At 43.4% G+C, this 21,035-nt stretch overlaps 1 protein-coding gene across 1 annotated transcript in view; it reads right to left on the bottom strand.

The window, feature by feature from the left end:
• USH2A (usherin) overlaps nucleotides 1–21,035 on the bottom strand; it is a 930,843-nt gene that overhangs the window by 649,520 nt on the left and 260,288 nt on the right. The window contains exons 17-19 of the mRNA XM_077281431.1: nucleotides 19,267–19,521; nucleotides 16,992–17,164; nucleotides 14,920–15,064 (exon numbers count right to left, since the gene is read on the bottom strand). Of these exons, the coding sequence (XP_077137546.1) occupies nucleotides 14,920–15,064; nucleotides 16,992–17,164; nucleotides 19,267–19,521 (573 nt within the window). The remainder of the gene's footprint in view (nucleotides 1–14,919; nucleotides 15,065–16,991; nucleotides 17,165–19,266; nucleotides 19,522–21,035) is intronic.

The following is a 21,035-nucleotide window of genomic DNA, read 5'->3' as shown; positions in this document are numbered from 1 at the left end:
CCCTCGTAACCCTGTACGGTAAGGGTATGTTCACACGATCCTGATTTCAATCCTTTTTTTTCAGGACAAAAACCGCAGCTCTTGGCAGAAAACGCAGGTGCGTTTTTGGTGCGTTTTTGATGCGGTTTTTAGTGCGGTTTTTTATGCAGTTTTCTCTGCAGATTGTCTGTGTTTGACACAAATAAAGCTTTAACTGCAGTGGGGGAAAAAAAAAAGAAATGATGTCATTTCCTTGTCCAACCCTTTTCTTCTTCCATCCTTCATTTTGGGACTAAACACCAAAATGAGTGGACGTGTTTTGAATGACAGCGCTCCGCAGAGTGCTGAGCGTAGGCCAGATCACAGCCCGCGGATCCAGCTCTATCCAGCTATTTAAGTCTACGTTCACATTTGCGGTCTGCGCCGCAGCGTCGGGCGCCGCATGCGTCATGCGCCCCTATATTTAACATGGGGGCGCATGGACATGCGTCGCACTTGCGTTTTGCGCCGCATGCGTCACTGCAGCGCACGCATCCGGCCGCAGAGGACGCAGCAAGTTGCATTTTTGCTGCGTCCAAAATCAATCAAAAAAAGGACGCATGCGGCGCACAACGCAAATGTGAACATAGCCTAAGTGCCACGTATTTAAGTGCCACGTATTTAAGTGCCACGTATTTCAGTGCCACGTATTTCAGTGCCACGTATTTCAGTGCCACGTATTTCAGTGCCACGTATTTCAGTGCCACATGCCACGTATTTCAGTGCCACGTGCCACGTATTTAAGTGCCACGTGCCACGTATTTCAGTGCCACGTATTTCAGTGCCACGTATCAAAGTGTCACGTGCCACGTATCAAAGTGCCACGTGCCACATATTTCAGTGCCACGTATCAAAGTGCCACGTGCCACGTATCAAAGTGCCACGTATCAAAGTGCCACGTATCAAAGTGCCACGTATCAAAGTGCCACGTATCAAAGTGCCACGTGCCACATATTTCAGTGCCACGTATCAAAGTGCCACGTGCCACGTATCAAAGTGCCACGTATCAAAGTGCCACGTATCAAAGTGCCACGTATCAAAGTGCCACGTATCAAAGTGCCACGTGCCACATATTTCAGTGCCACGTATCAAAGTGCCACGTGCCACGTATCAAAGTGCCACGTATCAAAGTGCCACGTATCAAAGTGCCACGTGCCACATATTTCAGTGCCACATATTTCAGTGCCACGTGCCACGTATCAAAGTGCCACGTATCAAAGTGACTGAGCGCCGGCCCTAAACTGAAAGTGAAAGCAGAGCGGTGACGTCACCGCTGTGCTGTTAAGGCCGACGCTCAGTCAGTGTCAGGAAGCAGAGGCTGGGGGACGCGCAGGTGAGTATGTACTGTTTGTTTTTTTTTACTTTTACGCTGGTAACCAGGGTAAACATCGGGTTACTAAGCGCGGCCCTGCGCTTAGCAACCCGATGTTTACCCTGGTTACCCGGGGGCCTCGGCATCGTTGGTCGCTGGAGAGCGGTCTGTGTGACAGCTCTCCAGCGATCAAACAGCGACGCTGCAGCGATCGGCATCGTTGTCTCTATCGCTGCAGCGTCGCTACACACGCTACACACACACACACACTCACACACTCCATGCTGCTTCACTGGGGGGCGGGGCTTCCCTCTTCCTGTCCGACGTCACGTCCGGTCCTGGGTGTCAACCCCTCCGTACAAAGACGCCGACACCCAGGACAAAGGCGCTGTGTGTGCACGTTAATATGGGGCCCTAGGGGGATACGCAGACACGCCGCTGCGTAAAGAATTGACATGTCAATTCTTTTTACGCCGGCGTGTTTGCAGACAAAAGCGCCGCGTTTTTTTGCGGTGTGTCTGAACGGCAAAGTGAATTTCTCATTCACTTTGCCGGCAGACGAAAATGACATTGCGCATTTTTGAAAAGCGCCCGCAAAATAGCGCTCAAAAATGCGCTATGTCTGAAAGTAGCCATAAAACTAATTCACTGTATCCTTATAAAATGCTTGAAAACCCTTTGACGGGATGTAATTCACATTACAACCACTAGGTGGCCACATAGACACAAATAGCATAAACATCTCCTGACAGAGTATCGCAAAATCGCAAAATCATTTTTTTTTTTGTTTTTTTTTAAAGCTGGCCATTTTACACAGCTCATCTTAGGATATGTTGATGCAAGAAGAAAAGTAAGGAAGGAGACATTTGTAGGCATCATGGAATATTAGTCGTGAGATTATTAACAAAATCCTATAAAACAAATCGTTCTAATAATAATGGGAACAGTACGAACGGAAATGGAGTGTGAAGGGATACATGGCTGGGTAGATATAGTTAGCATGTAAAGGAACGGTGACATAAGGTAGACTGTGGCATTGACTAATGTTGATGTAGACAGGCAAGTGGTAAAGCCAGCATGGTATTTGGCTATCAAGAGAAATGGGACTGCTATGAGTTCAATGCTAATTTATGTGACAACTTGTATTATCATGCTGTTATCAATGCAGTGTGTCTATTTTGCCTTCAGCATTGGGGAATTTAATAAATGAGGCACTATTTTGGGTTGGGTATTTAGACTGTAGAGATAAGCCTATCTCTACTGACTCCCTGAATAAGTAGGAGAAAAGACAGAATATCTTATTCTAGGAGATTCTCACTAAGTACATGGTCTGCATGATACATTGTAGTTATGACTAAAAAAATATCAAGTGTAGGCAAAGTCCTCCAAATGACGGATCTGAACAAAATGTTTCAGTTGTCGCTTTTTCTGCTAGAATTTGAATTCCCTTCATTTATTTTAATCGGCTTTTCGTCACAATCAAATTGTTAAAAACTAGAACAAGAAAATAATTTGACATATATTTAGGACGTTAACACATTACTTGCGAAATTAAAATTTTTACAAGTTCGGATTTTTCAGAAAAGGGCGTCCCAATATTAAATTAAAAAGGACAATGACATGATTTCCTATTTTGAAAACATTCATTTTACAAACACAACACAAAAAATTGGACCTAATTATAAAAATTATAAAATCTTAGTTGCTAGAAGCTAAAGATTAGGCGTCCCAAAAAAAAAAGGACATTGGTAGATAATGGGTTAATAAAAATATATAGTTTCTATATTTCTTTTTGCTCAATTCACTTCATTTACCTTTTTCATGAAGATAAAATTTTACAAAAAAAATGTCTACAAGAAATGTTAAATTAAATCTGAACTTTGATGACAAAAAAATAGATTTTTACATTACGTTGTTTATTTTTTAGATTTTCTTCAATTTTAGAATTGTTTTAAGGTTTTAGATTCTTTCATAAAAATTATTGAAATACATTTTTGGAACAAAATTATTACTTTAAAACGTCAACCACCCGGCACAAGTGTCCATCCTCACTTTCCTCTTTGCCCTAAATACCTGAGGAAGCGATCAGTTGCGAAACTCAGACCTGGGAAAGCCTCCGCTGAGCCCTAGCGCTACCTGAACATCTTTCTCTTCTCTCCACCTTGGAAACACATGAGCGTTTCGCCGATAGCTACCTCATGTGTAGCTCAACAGTCTCTCAATTCTTTTTCACTTTAAACTGTGTATCCTGAGTGAGCCCGTAAGATCGGCACCAGTTTCACCTTTCATTATGGGCATATTTCAATAGGTTAGAAGGAGTTTGTCAATAGTCTTCGCGCTGCCGACAGGATTTAAGACATATATCCCAGTGTAGTAAAATGATTGGTTTATTCCGACGCGTTTCGAAGTACAAGGGTACTTCTTCTTCAGGAAAACCACATGTCTTATAGGCATATTGAAAACATTGTTTACAACAAAAAATGAATTGGTCAGCCATCCAAGATGCTCACTAGGTCTAACATTAGGAAAAATTGGTCTACTCTTGATACCAATGATACAAGACTACTGGGGCACATTTACTATTATGAGTTCTCCTTGGCCATGGCAGGAAATGTACCAATCTCAGTCTCATTTTCACCTTAGGAGGTGTTAGACCTATTTGTTATATGTTTAAAACAGTTTTTGCTCCTCACTCAGGAGGGAGGTGCGGGTCTACGGGGAGGGAATGGCTTAGCCATGCCAATATAAGCCAAAACTTTGGTGCATAAATTTGATCTACAAGTCAGTCAACCACTAGGTGGGGTAATGTTAGCTAAAAGTGTCTACAAATGCACCAAATTTATCAATTAGCATGAACTACTGGGATAAATTTAACATTTTTAGAATGTCTAATTTAAAATGATTTTCCTGGACCGTTTTATTTTTTAGCATGGGCCTAAGAACTGATACGCACATAGATGCCAACTACCTGCCATTGATCTCTGTCGACTGAGAGACGCTCTGTTGGCGTCATGTCGACGGAGCTTCTGCTTCTTTTCTGCTCTGCTCTGTTGTCGGGATGTGACTGTCAATAACAGAATGACTAAAAGCCGGCTCCCTGCTGTCTAACTGCGGGGAGCCAGCTGCCAATTACTATGATGTCAGCAGTCATGCCCCTGTCGGCAGAGTAGTCCAAAAGAGGAAGAGCTGCTCTATTTACGTCAAGCAGCAGAATCACCAGGAGGAGCGGTCAGTGACAGCTCAGAGCCAGAAGTGGGACAGAACAGGTAGGTAGTGACCCATAGTAAAAATATAAAGCAGATAACGCTATATAATAATATTGGACTGGATTAACCCCTTCAAGACCTTGCCCTTTTTTGGTTTTGCGTTTTCGTTTTTTGCTCCCCCCTTTCCCAGAGCCATAACTTTTTTCTTTTTCTGTCAAGTTTGCGGGACGAATTGTACTTTTGAACGATACTATTGGTTTTACCATGTCGTGTACTAGAAACCGGGAAAAAAATTCCAAGTGCGATGAAATTGTAAAAAAAAGTGTAGTCCCACACTTGTTTTTTGTTTGGCCTTTTTTCTAGGTTCACTAAATGCTAAAACTGACCTGCCATTATGATTCTACAGGTCAGTATGAGTTCATAGACACCTAACATGTCTAGGTTACGTTTTATCTAAATGGTAAAAGAAATTCCAAACTTTGCTAAAAAAAAAAAACCCGTAGCGTCTCCATTTTTCGTGATCTGGGGTCAGGTGATGGCTTATTTTTTGAGTGCTGAGCTGGCATTGTTAATGATACCATTTTGATGCAGATACATTCTTTTGATCGCCCTTTATTACATTTTAATTCAATGTCATGGTGACCAAAAAACGTAATTCTGGCGTTTCTAATTATTTTCTCACTACGCCAATTAGCAATCAGGTTAATCCTTTTTTTATTGATAAATCGGGCAATTCTGAACGCGGCGATACCAAATATGTGTAGGCTTGATTTTTTTTTATTGTTTTATTTTGAATGGGGCGAAAGGGGGTGATTTAAACTTTTTTTTTTCATATTTTTTAAAACATTTGTTTTTACTTTTGCCATGCTTCAATAACCTCCATGAGAGGCTAGAAGCTGGCACAACTGGATCGGCTCTGCTGCATATGAGCGATCGTCAGATCGCCCCTATGTAGTAGATTTACTGCATTGCTATAAGCGCCGACCACAGGGTGGCGCTCATAGCAATCCGGCATTAACAACCATAGAGATCTCAAGGAGACCTCAGGTTGTCATGCTGAAGCATCGCTGACCCCCGATCATGTGACGGGGGTTGGTGATGCGCTCATTTCCGGCCTGATAGGCGGAAGCGGTAGTTAAATGCCGCTATCAGCGTTTGACAGCGGCATTTAACTAGTTAATAGCGGCGGGTGAATCGCGATTCTGCCCGAGCCTATTACGGGCACATGTCAGCTGTTCAGAACAGCTGACATGTCCCTGCTTTGATGCTGGCTCAGCGACGGAGCCCGCATCAAAGCAGGGAATCCGACCTCCGCTGTACTAGTACGGCGGAGGTCGTGAAGGGGTAAATAAATCTGCCCTAATGTTTTTTTTTTACAATACATAGAGGAAATAGCTTCTTCTAGCCAATTAAAAAAAATGTACTCTTTTTCTTTCCACCGGGTTAAATGTGATTGGTCGGAGTGTTAATTATGGATTGATACTTGTTATTTACTTTTGAATTTTGTAATAAAATTAAAAAAATAAATATTTATAAAGGATCGATAGGAAAAAAAGTTATCCTTTCCCCCCACTTTTTCCCCCTATAACTGTTACAATTAATTTATCCTCTAAAATAATAATAATAATAATAATAATAATAATAATACATTATTTATAATATTTTGTAAGGTTTGCCAACTCTCATAGACAAAAAATGAACGCAAGCAGAAACTTGCAGAAAAAAAGTATATATATTGCTCCTGCCATATGGGGCTACCAACGACTCACCAACCGATTTAAGATGCAGCATATTGAGGTGACCATATGTTACATTGCTGTTGAATGGTTGAGTGATTCATGCCCGTCACATTCTAGTATATCAATTAAAGCTCCTTGAAGTCTGCATGATTTGTGTCTCTGTTATTAAACCCTGCTAATTCATCCCACTTACACATCCGTTATAAATCTCTGGGAGAGCCGCTTGATTCATGGCAATCTGGGAGCATGCTACAGCAAATTCTTCTCCTTGTAATTAACAGTAAATTGTTTTACTGCCTTGCAATGAATTTTTCAGTTATATTGCAAATGAACTCCTAAATGCACGGTTATTTCCCAAGAACTGACTTATATCATTAGGTAATTAAAAAGTATTGCTTGAAACCAAAAGCTTTTAATCAAGAGAAATACAATGTAACCATAGATTAAGGACAAGGGAATTGTAACGCCATATTTGTCAGTAATTTAACTCACCCTGCAAAAATTATGCAAGAAAACAAAAAGAATATGGTAAGTGGGAGTCACGTCTGATACTATGACTTGATTAATGGATACATCCTGGGCATGTGTAAAGTAAGGACTCGGAGTCATCCATAGGGTGAGCAGAGCAATCCTTCCATTAATGCACCAGATTTTTGTTTAATCCCTCCCATTAGCTAAGAGTAGACCTGATCAATGTAAAATCCCTACCATTTCCCAAAAGTTGACCGCACCCCCATAATATCTCGCCCTTAAATAGATAACGATGAGGTATTAGGACATTTTTGTAAGCTTTTGTTGGCTCATAAAAATGGTAGACAGCTGGCTGGAGCGAGACACATAAAAATCAGTATTCTGGAGATATTTTTTAAAAAGTTTGGCTAGAGTTCAAATCCGTATGGATAAATTCAGCCATCTCTAATTGTCAAATTTTTTGAGGCTATGTTGCCATGACTAAGGCTAAGTATTAAAAAACTTGAAAAGCGCTCATTACAGTCTTTGGAGACCTCAGAGCGTTACACATGTCTATTCAGGGCAATTGGAGGTTTTTTCAGTAGTTGCGATTTGTGGAGAGTCGATTCGCTGCAAATCAAATTTTTTTTCGAAAAATTTGTTGAATTTGACAAATTTAAATTTCAATTTTTTTTACCCATCTCTAGTTTTTGGCAACAACTTACTCCTCTCTCCTTCATGACGAATGAACCTTTGACCTAGCAAGCGTGCATATGTATGGGGAGGGTGGGAGAAGAAGACAGTTTTTCAACTGTCATGAGCAGTGTGAGTGTGAATCCAGCTCTGATGCAAGTTCAAACACTTATTAAGAAGCTACAGAACCTTCTCTCTCGCTCAGTTTGCTATTGCACCTCTTCATGGCATCTCTTCACATAGACTTCAGGTAGCTGTAATCTGATCTCTAAGTAAGATGCAAGATGGATTTCAGCTGTTATTCATAGACTAAATGGAGGCCCGATGCTATGGCATCGGGAGAGCGGTAATGTCACGATGGGGGCTGGCTTTGCAGCGTTGAGAATCTCTCCCCCCATGTGCTCACCCACCTATCCACTCTCTCTTTCCCCATGTGCTGACTTCTCCCATCTGTGCTCTCATCTTTGACTTGTCTACCCCATGTGCTATGTGCTCCTCCTGTACAAAGATGGCGGCGGTCAGTGAATCACTCGACTGATCCCGGCAGCGGCGTGTTCGTGGTGGTGTTCTGCTGGTGGTACCATGCAAGAGGCTGCGTATGGCATATACAGTGTGTGTGTGGTGCGTACGGCGTATACAGTGTGTGTGTGTGGTGCGTACGGTGTATACAGTGTGTGTGTGTGGTGCATATGGTGTATACAGTGTGTGTGTGTGTGTGTGTGGTGCAACGGTGTTCCGCTGGTGGAACCGCCCAAGAGTCTGGCGCCACTACCAGTTTCCATATTGAGACACCCATCACTTGGGTGTCCCAATATGGAGGACGGTGAACTTCCGCCACTTGGAATTCTGGGATCTAGACACATCTGGATGGAACAGGATGTGAAGACATTACAAGGTAATTATATATTAAGAAGATGATAAATTCAGGAGGCGCAGGAGAAAGACTCATAAGTGGAGAAAGAAGCATATTTCTCTGATGTATTAAAAAGTTTCTTAAACTCACATGCACTGTTCATTTATGCAGTTTGTTGACACAACTGACTGTTTAAAAGGTTCTTTTAATTAATCTTATTATTAGAGCTTGTAATAACAATCATAATATTAATAATCATTATTTTTATTATTAAAAAGCATTGGATTGCTCAGATTACAGCACAGTTTTACTTTCTGCATCATCTTTACTAATTATTAATAATTTCATTCTGAAAAATGGTCTTATTAGAGTTCCAGTGGAGCACATTGGGCGCCTTGCAGCGAGCGCAGCGGACTATATTTTATAAGTGCAATATGCTAAGTGTAATATCTGAAAAGCCTCAGATCCTCGCTGAGATTACAGCTAGACAGCTGCGAGTAACCTAATGGGATCTAACGTTCACCAACATACTGTACGCAGGCAGCAAAAACTATCAACATGACATCCTGTGCGTAATCTGACAAAAATGCACAATTTACTTAGCATCAAGTTGGGAATCCAAATCTACATCACATTGTAGTTTGTAAGACAGACAAGACAGCCCATCAGCATCATTACCCCACAAGACCCAGAGGCAACTCCGAGTCAACCAATACAGCTGCCGTATGAATCTGCCAGCCAGCCAGATGTAAAGGCTTCTGGAAAAATATCTTCCTTGGATTAGCATCTGTGGCTTAATTGCCATGAAAATGAGAGAGAGAAGATGGCAGACTAAAGAAAACGGCAAGGAAAACCATTTTGTTGGCTTCTCAATGGAGATAGATACTGTAGATAGATAGATAATAGATAGATCATTTAAAGGGTACTTTTAACTTTGTATTAAAGGAGGTTTCTTGCCCTGATTTTAGTTACAGCCTGTATTATACCCCAGAGCTGCACTCACTATTCTGCTGGTGTAGTCACTGTGTACATACATTACTGATCCTGAGTTATATCCTATATTATACCCCAGAGCTGCACTCACTATTCTGCTGGTGCAGTCACTGTGTACATACATTACACTACTGATCCTGAGTTACATCCTGTATTATACCCCAGAGCTGCACTCACTATTCTGCTGGTGCAGTCACTGGGTACCTACTGTACATTACTGATCCTGAGTTACATCCTGTATTATACTCCAGAGCTGCACTCACTATTCTGCTGGTGCAGTCACTGTGTACATACATTACATTACTGATCCTGAGTTACCTCCTGTATTATACCCCAGAGCTGCACTCACTATTCTGCTGGTGCAGTCACTGTGTACTTACATTACATTACTGATCCTGAGTTACCTCCTGTATTATACCCCAGAGCTGCACTCACTATTCTGCTGGTGCAGTCACTGGGTACATTCATTACATTACTGATCCTGAGTTACACCCTGTATTATACCCCAGAGCTGCACTCACTAGTCTGCTGGCGCAGTCACTGTGTACATACATTACTGATCCTGAGTTACCTCCTGTATTATACTCCAGAGCTGCACTCACTGTTCTGCTGGTGCAGTCACTGTGTACATACATTACATTACTGATCCTGAGTTACACCCTGTATTATACCCCAGAGCTGCACTCACTAATCTGCTGGTGCAGTCACTGTGTACATACATTACTGATCCTGAGTTACCTCCTGTATTATACTCCAGAGCTGCACTCACTATTCTGCTGGTGCAGTCACTGTGTACATACATTACATTACTGATCCTGAGTTACACCCTGTATTATACCCCAGAGCTGCACTCACTAGTCTGCTGGTGCAGTCACTGTGTACATACATTACTGATCCTGAGTTACCTCCTGTATTATACTGCAGAGCTGCACTCACTATTCTGCTGGTGCAGTCACTGTGTCCATACATTACATTACTGATCCTGAGTTACACCCTGTATTATACCCCAGAGCTGCACTCACTAGTCTGCTGGTGCAGTCACTGTGTACATACATTACATTACTGATCCTGAGTTACCTCCTGTATTATACTCCAGAGCTGCACTCACTATTCTGCTGGTGCAGTCACTGTGTGCATACATTATGTACGGAGGTCGACGAAGCAGCGGGTACCTGCATGCTGAGTCCAGAACTAGAGAGGCTGCATTCACTGGGGGGAGCCTGAGTGAGGCAAACATCCCCTATTGCCTGGGAGAAGCTCTAGAGAGGAGGGGCTTCCTGCTGTGAAAGGGTGGCAGAAGAAAAGAGGAAAAAAGCGTGCGAAGAAGGGCAGTGTGGGGCCAGCACAGAGCAGTGAGGAGCGTGCTCTGCTTCCCCCTCCAGAGAGTGCTTCAGCAGGCCTGAAGGGCGGGGACTGCTGCATTGAGGCGTGCAGTGCGATCAGCCACAGCCAGGCAGAGCAGAGCCGTGCAGAGTAGACCTGGGCAGAACAGAGCCATGCCGGGTAGAGCCGTGTATACAGTGCAGAGTCCAGCCGGGTGCCACCAAGAGTAGTGTTCCGGCCAGAAGCACCAGCGCCAAGCAAATCATCATTGTCTGCCACCAACAGCGGGGACCATAAAGAGCGGGACATGCGGTGCATGTCCAGTGACTGCCAGAGAGAACCAGGTGCCGTACAATACGTGACCGTGAGTACCGCACCTGCACTGCCCCAAGAGAATCCAGGCAGGAAAGCTAAGCGGACAGTCGGGTGCATTGTCGGCTGTGAGAGCAGAGCATCCCTTGAGCAGAGGCCGACTTGACAGATACTCCACGTACAGGTCCACTGTAGGTGGACAACAGACTTCCTGTTCCCTGCTATCATCTATGCCAGGAGGTGTCTCACAATTGAAAGCGGAGACTGTAGCATGCACGCAGTGAGAAGCAGGTGACTAGGCCAGAGCTTCTTAGCCAATTACCTGGATACACCGCAGAGCAAAGCCTTGTTCCGGCGGTACCTTGCACTGGACTGAGCATAGTGTTTGGCATACGTGCATGTGGTAACTCCCCGCACCCTTGAAAGACCCTTCACCCGCTCCGTGGATTGGAACACCATCCTCTACAGACACCTCTGAGACTTCACGTGCCGCTGTTGTTGGTGCCACCGTTGGAGAACCGAGACGCTACAATCAAGAAGTCTTCAGACTGATAAGTTTCATTGCCTTTGTTTTCTTCTTATCGAACTATCATTCGTCCCTGTCCCTTCCTAGCTTCCAGTTCTGCCCTACTCCCTTACACACCTCCCGAGTCCTTACACTCCCTGTGCGCAGTATTTATGCTGTTAAAAAACCTGTTAACTCTTGATCTGCCTCCTGTCATCTCACGTTCCTGTGATTTCTACATTTGGCATAGTCGGCAGGATGTCGTTCAATGGCTCAGAGGTGGCAGATCAAGCAGTTGGAGGGGGCCCAAGATCCACTATCTCCCTGGGGGCCATGTGCAGCCCCAAGAGAGTCCAGGCAGGAAAGCTACGCGGACAGTCAGATGCAGTGTCAGCTGGGAGAGCAGAGCATCCCTTGAGCGCAGGCCGACTTGACAGATCCCCTGCGTACAGGTCCACTGTGGATGAACAACAGACTTCCTGTTCCCTGCTATCCTCCGTGCCAGGAGGTGACTCACAATTGAAACCGAAGACTGTAGCGAGTGTGCAGCGCAGTGAGAAGCAGGTGACTAGTAGTGTTGAGCGATACCGTACGATACTTGAAAGTATCGGTATCGGATAGTATCGGCCGATACCCGAAAAGTATCGGATATCGCCGATACCGATACCCGATACCAATACAAGTCAATGGGACTCCAAGTATCGGAAGGTATCCTGATGGTTCCCAGGGTCTGAAGGAGAGGAAACTCTCCTTCAGGCCCTGGGATCCATATTAATGTGTAAAATAAAGAATTAAAATAAAAAATATTGATATACTCACCTCTCCGGAGGCCCCTGCACCTTACCGCTGTTAACTGGCAGCCTCCTTTGCTTAAAATGAGCGCGTTTAGGGCCTTCCATGACGTCACAGCTTCTGATTGGTCGCGTGCCGCTCATGTGACCGCCACGCGACCAATCACAAGCCGCGACGTCATTCTCAGGTCCTAAATTCCTAGAATGAGGAGTTTAGGGCCTGAGAATGACGTCGCGGCTTGTGATTGGTCGCGTGGCGGTCACATGAGCGGCACGCGACCAATCAGAAGCCGTGACGTCATGGAAGGCCCTAAACGCGCTCATTTTAAGCAAAGGAGGCTGCCGGTTAACAGCGGTAAGGTGCAGGGGCCTCCGGAGAGGTGAGTATATCAATATTTTTTATTTTAATTCTTTATTTTACACATTAATATGGATCCCAGGGCCTGAAGGAGAGTTTCCTCTCCTTCAGACCCTGGGAACCATCAGGATACCTTCCGATACTTGGTGTCCCATTGACTTGTATTGGTATCAGGTATCAGTATTGGCGATATCCGATACTTTTCGGGTATCGGCCGATACTATCCGATACCAATACTTTCAAGTATCGGACGGTATCGCTCAACACTACTAGTCACTAGGCCAGAGCCTCTCAGATAATTACCTGTATATACCGCACCGCAACAAAGCCTTGTTCCGGCGGTACTTTGTACTGGACTGACAACAGTGTTTGGTGTACATGCATGTGGGAACTCCCCGCACCCTACAAAGACCCTTCACCCGCTCCGTGGATTAGAACCCCATCCTCTACAGACACCTCTGAGACTTCACGTGCCGCTGTTGTCTGTGCCACCGTTGGAGAACCGAGACGCTGCAATCAAGAAGACTACAGACTGATAAGGTTCATTGCCTTTGTTTCTTCTTATCAAACTATTGTTCATCCCTTTCCCTTCCTAGCTCCCAGTTCTTCCATACTCCCTTAAGGTACCTTCACACGAAACGACGCTGCAGCGATAGCGACAACGATGCCGATCGCTGCAGCGTCGCTGTTTGATCGCTGGAGAGCTGTCACACAGACCGCTCTCCAGCGACCAACGATGCCGAGGTCCCCGGGTAACCAGGGTAAACATCGGGTTGCTAAGCGCAGGGCCGCGCTTAGTAACCCGATGTTTACCCTGGTTACCAGCGTAAAATGTAAAAAAAACAAACCGTACATACTTACATTCGCGTCCCCCGGCGTCCGCTTCCTGCACTGACTGACTGACTGAGCGCCGGCAGTAGCAGGGCACAGCGGTGACGTCACCGCTGTGCTGTGCTTTCACTTTCACTTTGCGGCGCTCAGTCAGTGTGGGAAGCAGACGGCGGGGGATGCGAATGTAAGTATGTACTGTTTGTTTTTTTTACATTTTACACTGGTAACCAGGGTAAACATCGGGTTACTAAGCGCGGCCCTGCGCTTAGTAACCCGATGTTTACCCTGGTTACCAGTGTAAAATATCGCTGGTATCGTTGCTTTTGCTGTCAAACACAACGATACACGGCGATCGGACGACCAAATAAAGTTCTGAACTTTATTCAGCGACCAGCGACATCACAGCAGGATCCTGATCGCTGCTGCGTGTCAAACTAAACGATATCGCTAGCCAGGACGCTGCAACGTCACGGATTGCTAGCGATATCGTTACAAAGTCGTTTCGTGTGAAGGTACCTTTACACTCCTCCCGAGTCCTTACACTCCCTGTGCGGAGTATACGTGTTGTTAAAAAACCTATTAAGTCTTGATCTGCCTCCTGTCCGTGACGACATCTCATGTTCCTGTGATTTCTACATTTACATAATTTATGAACATGTTTTCTGATAGAATTGTGAATTTTATTCTGAAGTATAGACTGTAATCCGATGAGCAAGTGAAGCAATACCAAGTATTCACAAATAACTGAACATTTTATGTAGCTTATATCCATATAAAAAAATGACTTAAAAGTTGAACATTTCCTTTAACCCCTTTAAGTACCAAGCCATTTGGGATTTTCTCAGTGATGGCCCCTATTTGAGGAAGCCAGTCAGGCGAAAAGGCGCTGTCGGGGTCGCTGTGGAACGTTCCTAACCAGGATATATACTAATGTAAGTTCAAAGCTTTTTCTAATATCATGGACAGCAGACTATAGGAAAGCACTATGCACTTTATAAATATCCAGTAGGACATCTAGGGTAATATAACATTGTTCATTATTTTTAATGACTAGGAACAAATGTTCCATTGTAATTATACATTGTGCAATATACCTTAGGTTGGATTTTCGAAAGTGATATTTTATAGAATACTGTTTTGGTGTTTATTTACATTGTGGATGATTTTGTCTGCTGCCATTCGAGTATATTATGAACTGATCTGTATACTTTTTATAATATTGCCTGGTTTGGATATTGTTCCCAGCTAATAAAAAAGATGTTTTTAATGAAGTAATAGAGTAGCCCATGTTTCTTTATCACTGTGTTCGGACATTTGATAAAATTATCTGTACAATATCTGCTTATTACACAACATTGACAGCGACGAATCCTAGAAATGGCAGCAGTCTGACAGCCGTCCCTCGGTATATACCATTTTATAAGTTACATTCTTTGGCACACGGCTCACAATCTATGAAATCGTGCGCAGCTTACTGCAGGTCGTGTATTTCTGATTCATTTGTGGGTGATGGAGAGTTTATAAAAACCTCTTACCTGAAGCTAAAGTCTTTCCGATGGCAGGTTTACTTGTCACACAACCGATCTTATTGCAGAGGGTGACGGTGAAGGCGTAATCATGGAAGGCCTCCAGTCCTGTCACTTCATAATAGACTTCATGACTCTCTGCTACGTACAGCACCTGGAGGGAAATCCAACGTACCAAGATCAAAGCTGAGCCCATCACTGCATGCAAACGTATGTGATATGTCATACACTGATCGGCCATTACAGGAAACCACCCACACGAGCAGTGAAGAACATTGATTATCTGGTGACAATGGCTCCTGTCTTGGGTGGATATATTAGGTAGCAAGTGATCAGTCAGTTCTTGAAGCTTATGTGTTGGAAACAAGAAAAATGGGCAAATGTAGATATCTGGAAGACCAAAAAAGGCCACATTGTAATTGGTAAATGACTAGATCAGAATATCCACAAAATGACAGGGGTTGTGGGGTGTTCTCAGTATATAGCAGGTCTTGTGGGTTGTTCCTGGTATACAGCAGGTCTTGTAGACTGTTTACTGTATATACCAGAACTTATGGGGTTTTCTGGTTTATGGCAGGTCATATGGGGTATTCATGGTATACAGCAAGTCTCGTGGGGTGTTCAGTATATACAGTATGTCTTGTGGAGTGTTTTGGGTATATGATATGTATTGTGTAGTGTTCCAGGAAAATGATATGTCTTGTGGAGTGTTCCCGGTGTATGGCATGTCTAGTGAGGTGTTTCCTGGTATATTGCAGGACTTGTGGGAAGTTTCCAGTATACAAAGGGTCTTATGGGAAGTTCTCGGTATTCGGCAGGTCTCGTGTGATGTTCCCGGTATATGGCATGTCTTGTGGGGTGTTCCCAGTATATGGCATGTCTTGTGGAGTGTTTTTGGTATATGATATGTATTGTGGAGTGTTCCAGGGAAATGATATGTCTTGTGGGGTGGTCCCGATATATGGCATGTCTAGTGGGGTGTTCTCGGTATATTGCAGGACTTGTGGGAAGTTCCTGGTATAAAGGGTCTTGTAGAAAGCTCCAGGTATACAAAAGGGTCTTGTGGGATGTTCTTAGTACATGGCAGGTCTTATGGGATGTTCCCGGTATATGGCAGGTCTTGTGGGGTGTTCCCTGTATACGGCAGGTCTCGTAGGATCTTACTGGTATTCAGTAGGTCTTGTTGGGTGTTTCTAGTATACAGTAGGTCATGTGGGGTGTCATGGTACATGAGAGTTCTTGTAGGATGTTTCTGGTAAACAGTGAGTCTTGTTGAGTTCCTGTTACAGGTTTTTTTGGGTGTGATCAATATTCAGTAGGTCTTCCCGTGCGGTGTTCCCATTATGCAGTGGTTAGCACCTGCAGAAAGATCTAAGGAAGTAGACCAAGGCACATAGCCAGTTTAAGCATCCATGCTGAGCCATGTCCACTGCAGAAAGCGTCTATAAATGAGCAAGTGAGCATCAGAACTAGAGCAATGGAAGAAGGTGGCCTCGTCTGGTAAAAGCCATTTTCTCTTACATCATGTGGACGCCCGGCTACATGTGCATGACTTGCCTGGAGAAGAGAGGCTGGAGAAGGCAGTGTGATGGGGCAATGTTCTGCTGGGAAACTGTAAGTCCTGGCATCAAGTGGATGTGACAAGTATCAAATACTGTACAGACCCAGTATCGCCGTTCATGTCAGCCATATTCCCTAATGTCAGTGACTTCATTTAGAAGGATACTGCTCCTGCAACACTGCAAAAACCATCATAAATGGTTTGAGGAACATAACAAAGATATCAAGGTGATGATGACTTTTCTCAAATTTCCCAGATCTCAATCCAATGGTTCATTTGTTGTATGTGGTGGAAAAATGTCTGAACCAAGGAGGCACTACAGAGCTGTAGGTACTCTATATGGCGCCATATTGTGCTCTGAATAGTAACATCGTTATCAATAGAATAAACCTAAATTATTACAATTTTGCTTAGTAGATAGATATGTGTTGCTATCAGACATTAATATTCTGGAATTGCTGCATTCTCCAGTAAATGGATTTCCCTGGGAAGAATCTACAGGGAAAGGCAGTGAATGTACCTGAGACGAAGCTCCTCTCATGTCCGATTCCTCCACTTGATCCCTGGATACCATGTTGATCGTATAGCCAGAAATTTCCCCTCTTGCGACATTGTTGCTTGGCTTCTCCCAGGACACATTTAGAGAATTTGATGAAAGTGGAAACACCGATGGAGACGCCATGTATATGGGTTCTGTAAATGAAGTATTAGAAAATTTAGCCATAATCTGAATCAATATAGAAAGGTTCAAGGGGTTCTTTGCTTTGGACAAACCCCTTTCGTTAGAAGGGGCTCCAATACTACACTTACAATAAAATGTCTCACTGCTTAAAGGGGTTGTTTCTTTTCAGGAAACCTTGATTCCCGGGCACAGTTTGGTGAAAAGAAAAAACAAACCGTTCATTACACACCATTGCTAGGTCCACTGAGAAGTTTCTGCTTCTGCTCCTGGTCTGTCTGCCATTGGCTGCAACACCACAGTAAATCAGTGAGCTCAGCAGCTCTGGTTGGGGCATCTACACTGGCAAAGCTGCTGAGCTCACTAACTGGCTGCTGTGTTGTGATGTCAGCGCTGCAACCAATGCCAGACACCAAGAGCAGCGGCAGAGAATCACCGATTGACTCGGGAATGATAAGTAAAGAAGTAAAATAGCTACTCTTTAAATTCTAATTATTCATCAGCCTTTAGCTTTCTTCCTTTTCTCTTAAGCTCCATATTGAAAGGCTGTTTCCACTGCCTCATCTATGCACTTAGAGCAGCTGCTTTGAACTTCAGGTCTAGCAAATATCTTTATCCCGGTGGGAGCTTCTCTGCTTCCTTCACCCAGGCTTAGACACTATTTACAAACTCTCTGTCAGTAATGTCTGAGCAAGGAGAAGAAGAGAAGAGAGGTTCACACAGGAATATGGATATTTGCTAAACCTGCAGTTCAAAACAGCTGGTCTAAGTGCATGAAAAAGCAGCTGAAACAGCCCTTTAGGTCATCATGGAGTTAGAAAGAAAAAGAAGCAAAATAAGGTAATGGAGTATATTCCAAAAATTCATACCGTCGCAAAGGCTGATCAAAAATTATACTACACCATCAGGAAAGAGAGATCGATAGATAGTGTAAGGCAGTGACTTCCGTATTCGTGCGGCAATAAGAAGCTGATCCAAGAAAGTTCAACTTAAATGTCTTTATTTTCAAACTCACAAAATAAATCCAGGTCTTTTATCCTCCGGTTCGCAGCCAGAACGTCTGTATCAGTCTGTTACAGTGGGTAACTGCACCACTGTATCACTCGTGGGTGCATCGTAGCTTTGCCTTCTCTGGCCTGACATCAGACTCACACATGCCTGTACTGAATAGTCTGCTGCTTACAAACCAAAAACACTGTCACACCCAAACCTCAACTGAAAGTCTAAATGAGTTTTGTGGACATAAGCCACTCCCAAAACCTGGAGTGGAGGGAGAGATCCATCCCACTTCCAATCCTACAGATATCTCCAAAAATAAAATCCCATGTCAGGTCTCCTTATATCTGACTTGGTCAAATAGCTTGACCAAATCCACTCTCTCCTTTATTTTGCATTGTAACCACAGGGGTGGATGTAATTACAATTCACTCCAGCGGATGTAGAAGGCTTCTATGCACATCCTGGGGGACACATACCAGCCCTCCTATATGATTCCCCTCACTGCCTCACCATAGATAGACAGATAGATAGCTTTCACCGCTTTCGATTAGGCCACATAAATAAATATTGAAATGAAAAAATTGACGTGGGGTATTCACTATTTTTTTTAAACCAGCAAAGGTAAAGCAGACAGCTGTGTGCTGATATAATTAGATATAAAGAACCCGGCACTCAACTTAATTATGTGTGATGAACGCAAATTTATTTGTAGTCCCCAACAAACGTTTTGATCGGCAAAGACCTTTACCAGTTACGTACTAGTGATTAGAGAGCAGTATAGAGGTAATATGGTAAATCTGTTATAACAGCATCTGTGAGGCACAAATATGATGCCCTTAGGTTGATTTCAACAAGTTCCTTGATTATACAGAGTAAGAAGACCGTGTCCAGACGCAGTATCCACCGCTTGTCTGATGCTGAAGGTAGCGTCCTTGACTTGATTGCCAGGTTCTTTATATTTATACATGGTGTGGGAACCTATCCATGCACCTTTTACAGCAGTGCTCACACTTTCTCTTCATGCTGATATAATCAGCCTGGGAAAGTCCATGGTTATTGGGCCCTTCCTATTCTAAACATACCAGCCCACAGCCACCCCAGAGATAGGTATTCTCACCTGACTCCGCTGTTTTAAAGATCACCCATTCTGAAGCGATACTTCCGGCCATATTAGTGGTCACAATACAAAACTCGTACTCTGTGTTTGGTTCCAGGTTTGTGATCACTGCATGGGTCACTGGGGGTGTGAAGGCATTTTCATTCTCAGATTCCATGGCTGGCTGAGGGTTCAGCCATCCACTTGCATGGAAAACCCACCGTTCAATCACCTGGAGTAAACCTCTCATATACAGCTCATGTCTCATAATGACCCCTAGACGAAAGAAAAGATCAATGAAAATTGTTAACAAATTACAATATTTAAGAGGATTTTATAGTTCATTGGTGCATAGGGTTCTTTCAGATATCCGTGAACATCAGTCTGATCTTGGATCGCAATGCACGGACTGGCTTCCCTTCTGCCGACCCTGAGCATGACAGCCTCATAGAAAATCATGAAGCTGTGACGCACGGTTTTGGAAACGAGTGGTCAGTTCGTGATTTGCAGTCCGAGATTGGAATGATGATCATGGACATCTGAAAGAGCCCTAAGTTGAAACAATCAAAAGGAAGTAAAACTTTTTAGAAATCCATAAGCACTCATACCTGGAATAGGCTATGGGGCTGTTCACACTTCCAACTTTTTTTGTGGAGTGACTGATCTGCACAAAAGTGCAGAGACTTGTCCAAAGTTCACAATCGGATAACACTTGGCAACGCCAATCTATAGGTCAGTGAATACAATCGGAGAGCTCGTGGATGACATCAGAGTGCTGTCTGTTTTTTACCGACTGGTAGATAAGAGAAGGTGGAGAAATTTTTTTTTTCTCATCCAAGAAAAGCTGATGAAGCTCGGATGAAACTCAGATGAAAATCTGAAGAAACCCTGAACAAAATCACGATGAAACTAGGACTTTTTTTTAAGTACGTGAAAAAAAACACGTCTGAATGAGGCCTCATTGTTTTGTGAAGTGGAGCCTTATAGTTGTCGAACTAGTGGATATCCTGCCTCTGAAACTCCCACATAGAGATTATAGGGGTCCCTTGAACCCTGATCCATAAACTGAAGGGTCCGTAACAGCGGCATCCAAGTAGAGGTTGAATAGAGGGATGTACCCCACATTATAGTCTATGGTCATACTTAACAACTCAGCAAACTTTCCGTGAATGCTGCCACCTATCCGTGGGATTCTTATAGATGGAACCCCCACAATAGAAGACATCTATAGCAGTAATTTAGAATTGATTGTTTAAAGAAAGTGTTATATGTGATAGCAAGATGTGTATCCAGTATAGAAATACAAAAAACTGATTAATAGGGGAAACGCGTGATATGATATTATTTTCCTGTGTCATCAGTAACTATTTTGGAAGTGTAGATTATCTGTCCTAAAACAATCTTAATTAGCATTGATCGTCACACTAAAAATAATTGTCCTTGACAACGAGGCAAAAAAAAAATATCATTATAAAAGCTATCTGGTATTGAAATAAATGCCACCATAAGCAAAGACGAAGAAGAAGAATTTCCCTGTGGGCCTCCGACAACTAAGCCTTTGAGGAAACCAAAATGAATCACCATGGACTCATTTATCTGTAAAAAGAGTCTAATTTGGGTCTTCTCAATTAATTATGGATAAAAGTAACAATGGTAAATTAAGAGACTTGGGGGGAGGGGTTGCCCTCCGTGCCTTATTATAAATGACACGGACCTTAGAAACATCTTTCTCTCATTTGAGGTCATTCATCAGTGATTTACATATTTAGTTGACTATTCGGCTTTTAGTA

This window comes from Ranitomeya variabilis, chromosome 2 (assembly GCF_051348905.1).
Source record: "Ranitomeya variabilis isolate aRanVar5 chromosome 2, aRanVar5.hap1, whole genome shotgun sequence".
Lineage (NCBI taxonomy): Eukaryota > Metazoa > Chordata > Amphibia > Anura > Dendrobatidae > Ranitomeya > Ranitomeya variabilis.
This window is presented reverse-complemented; position numbering and strand designations above follow the sequence as displayed.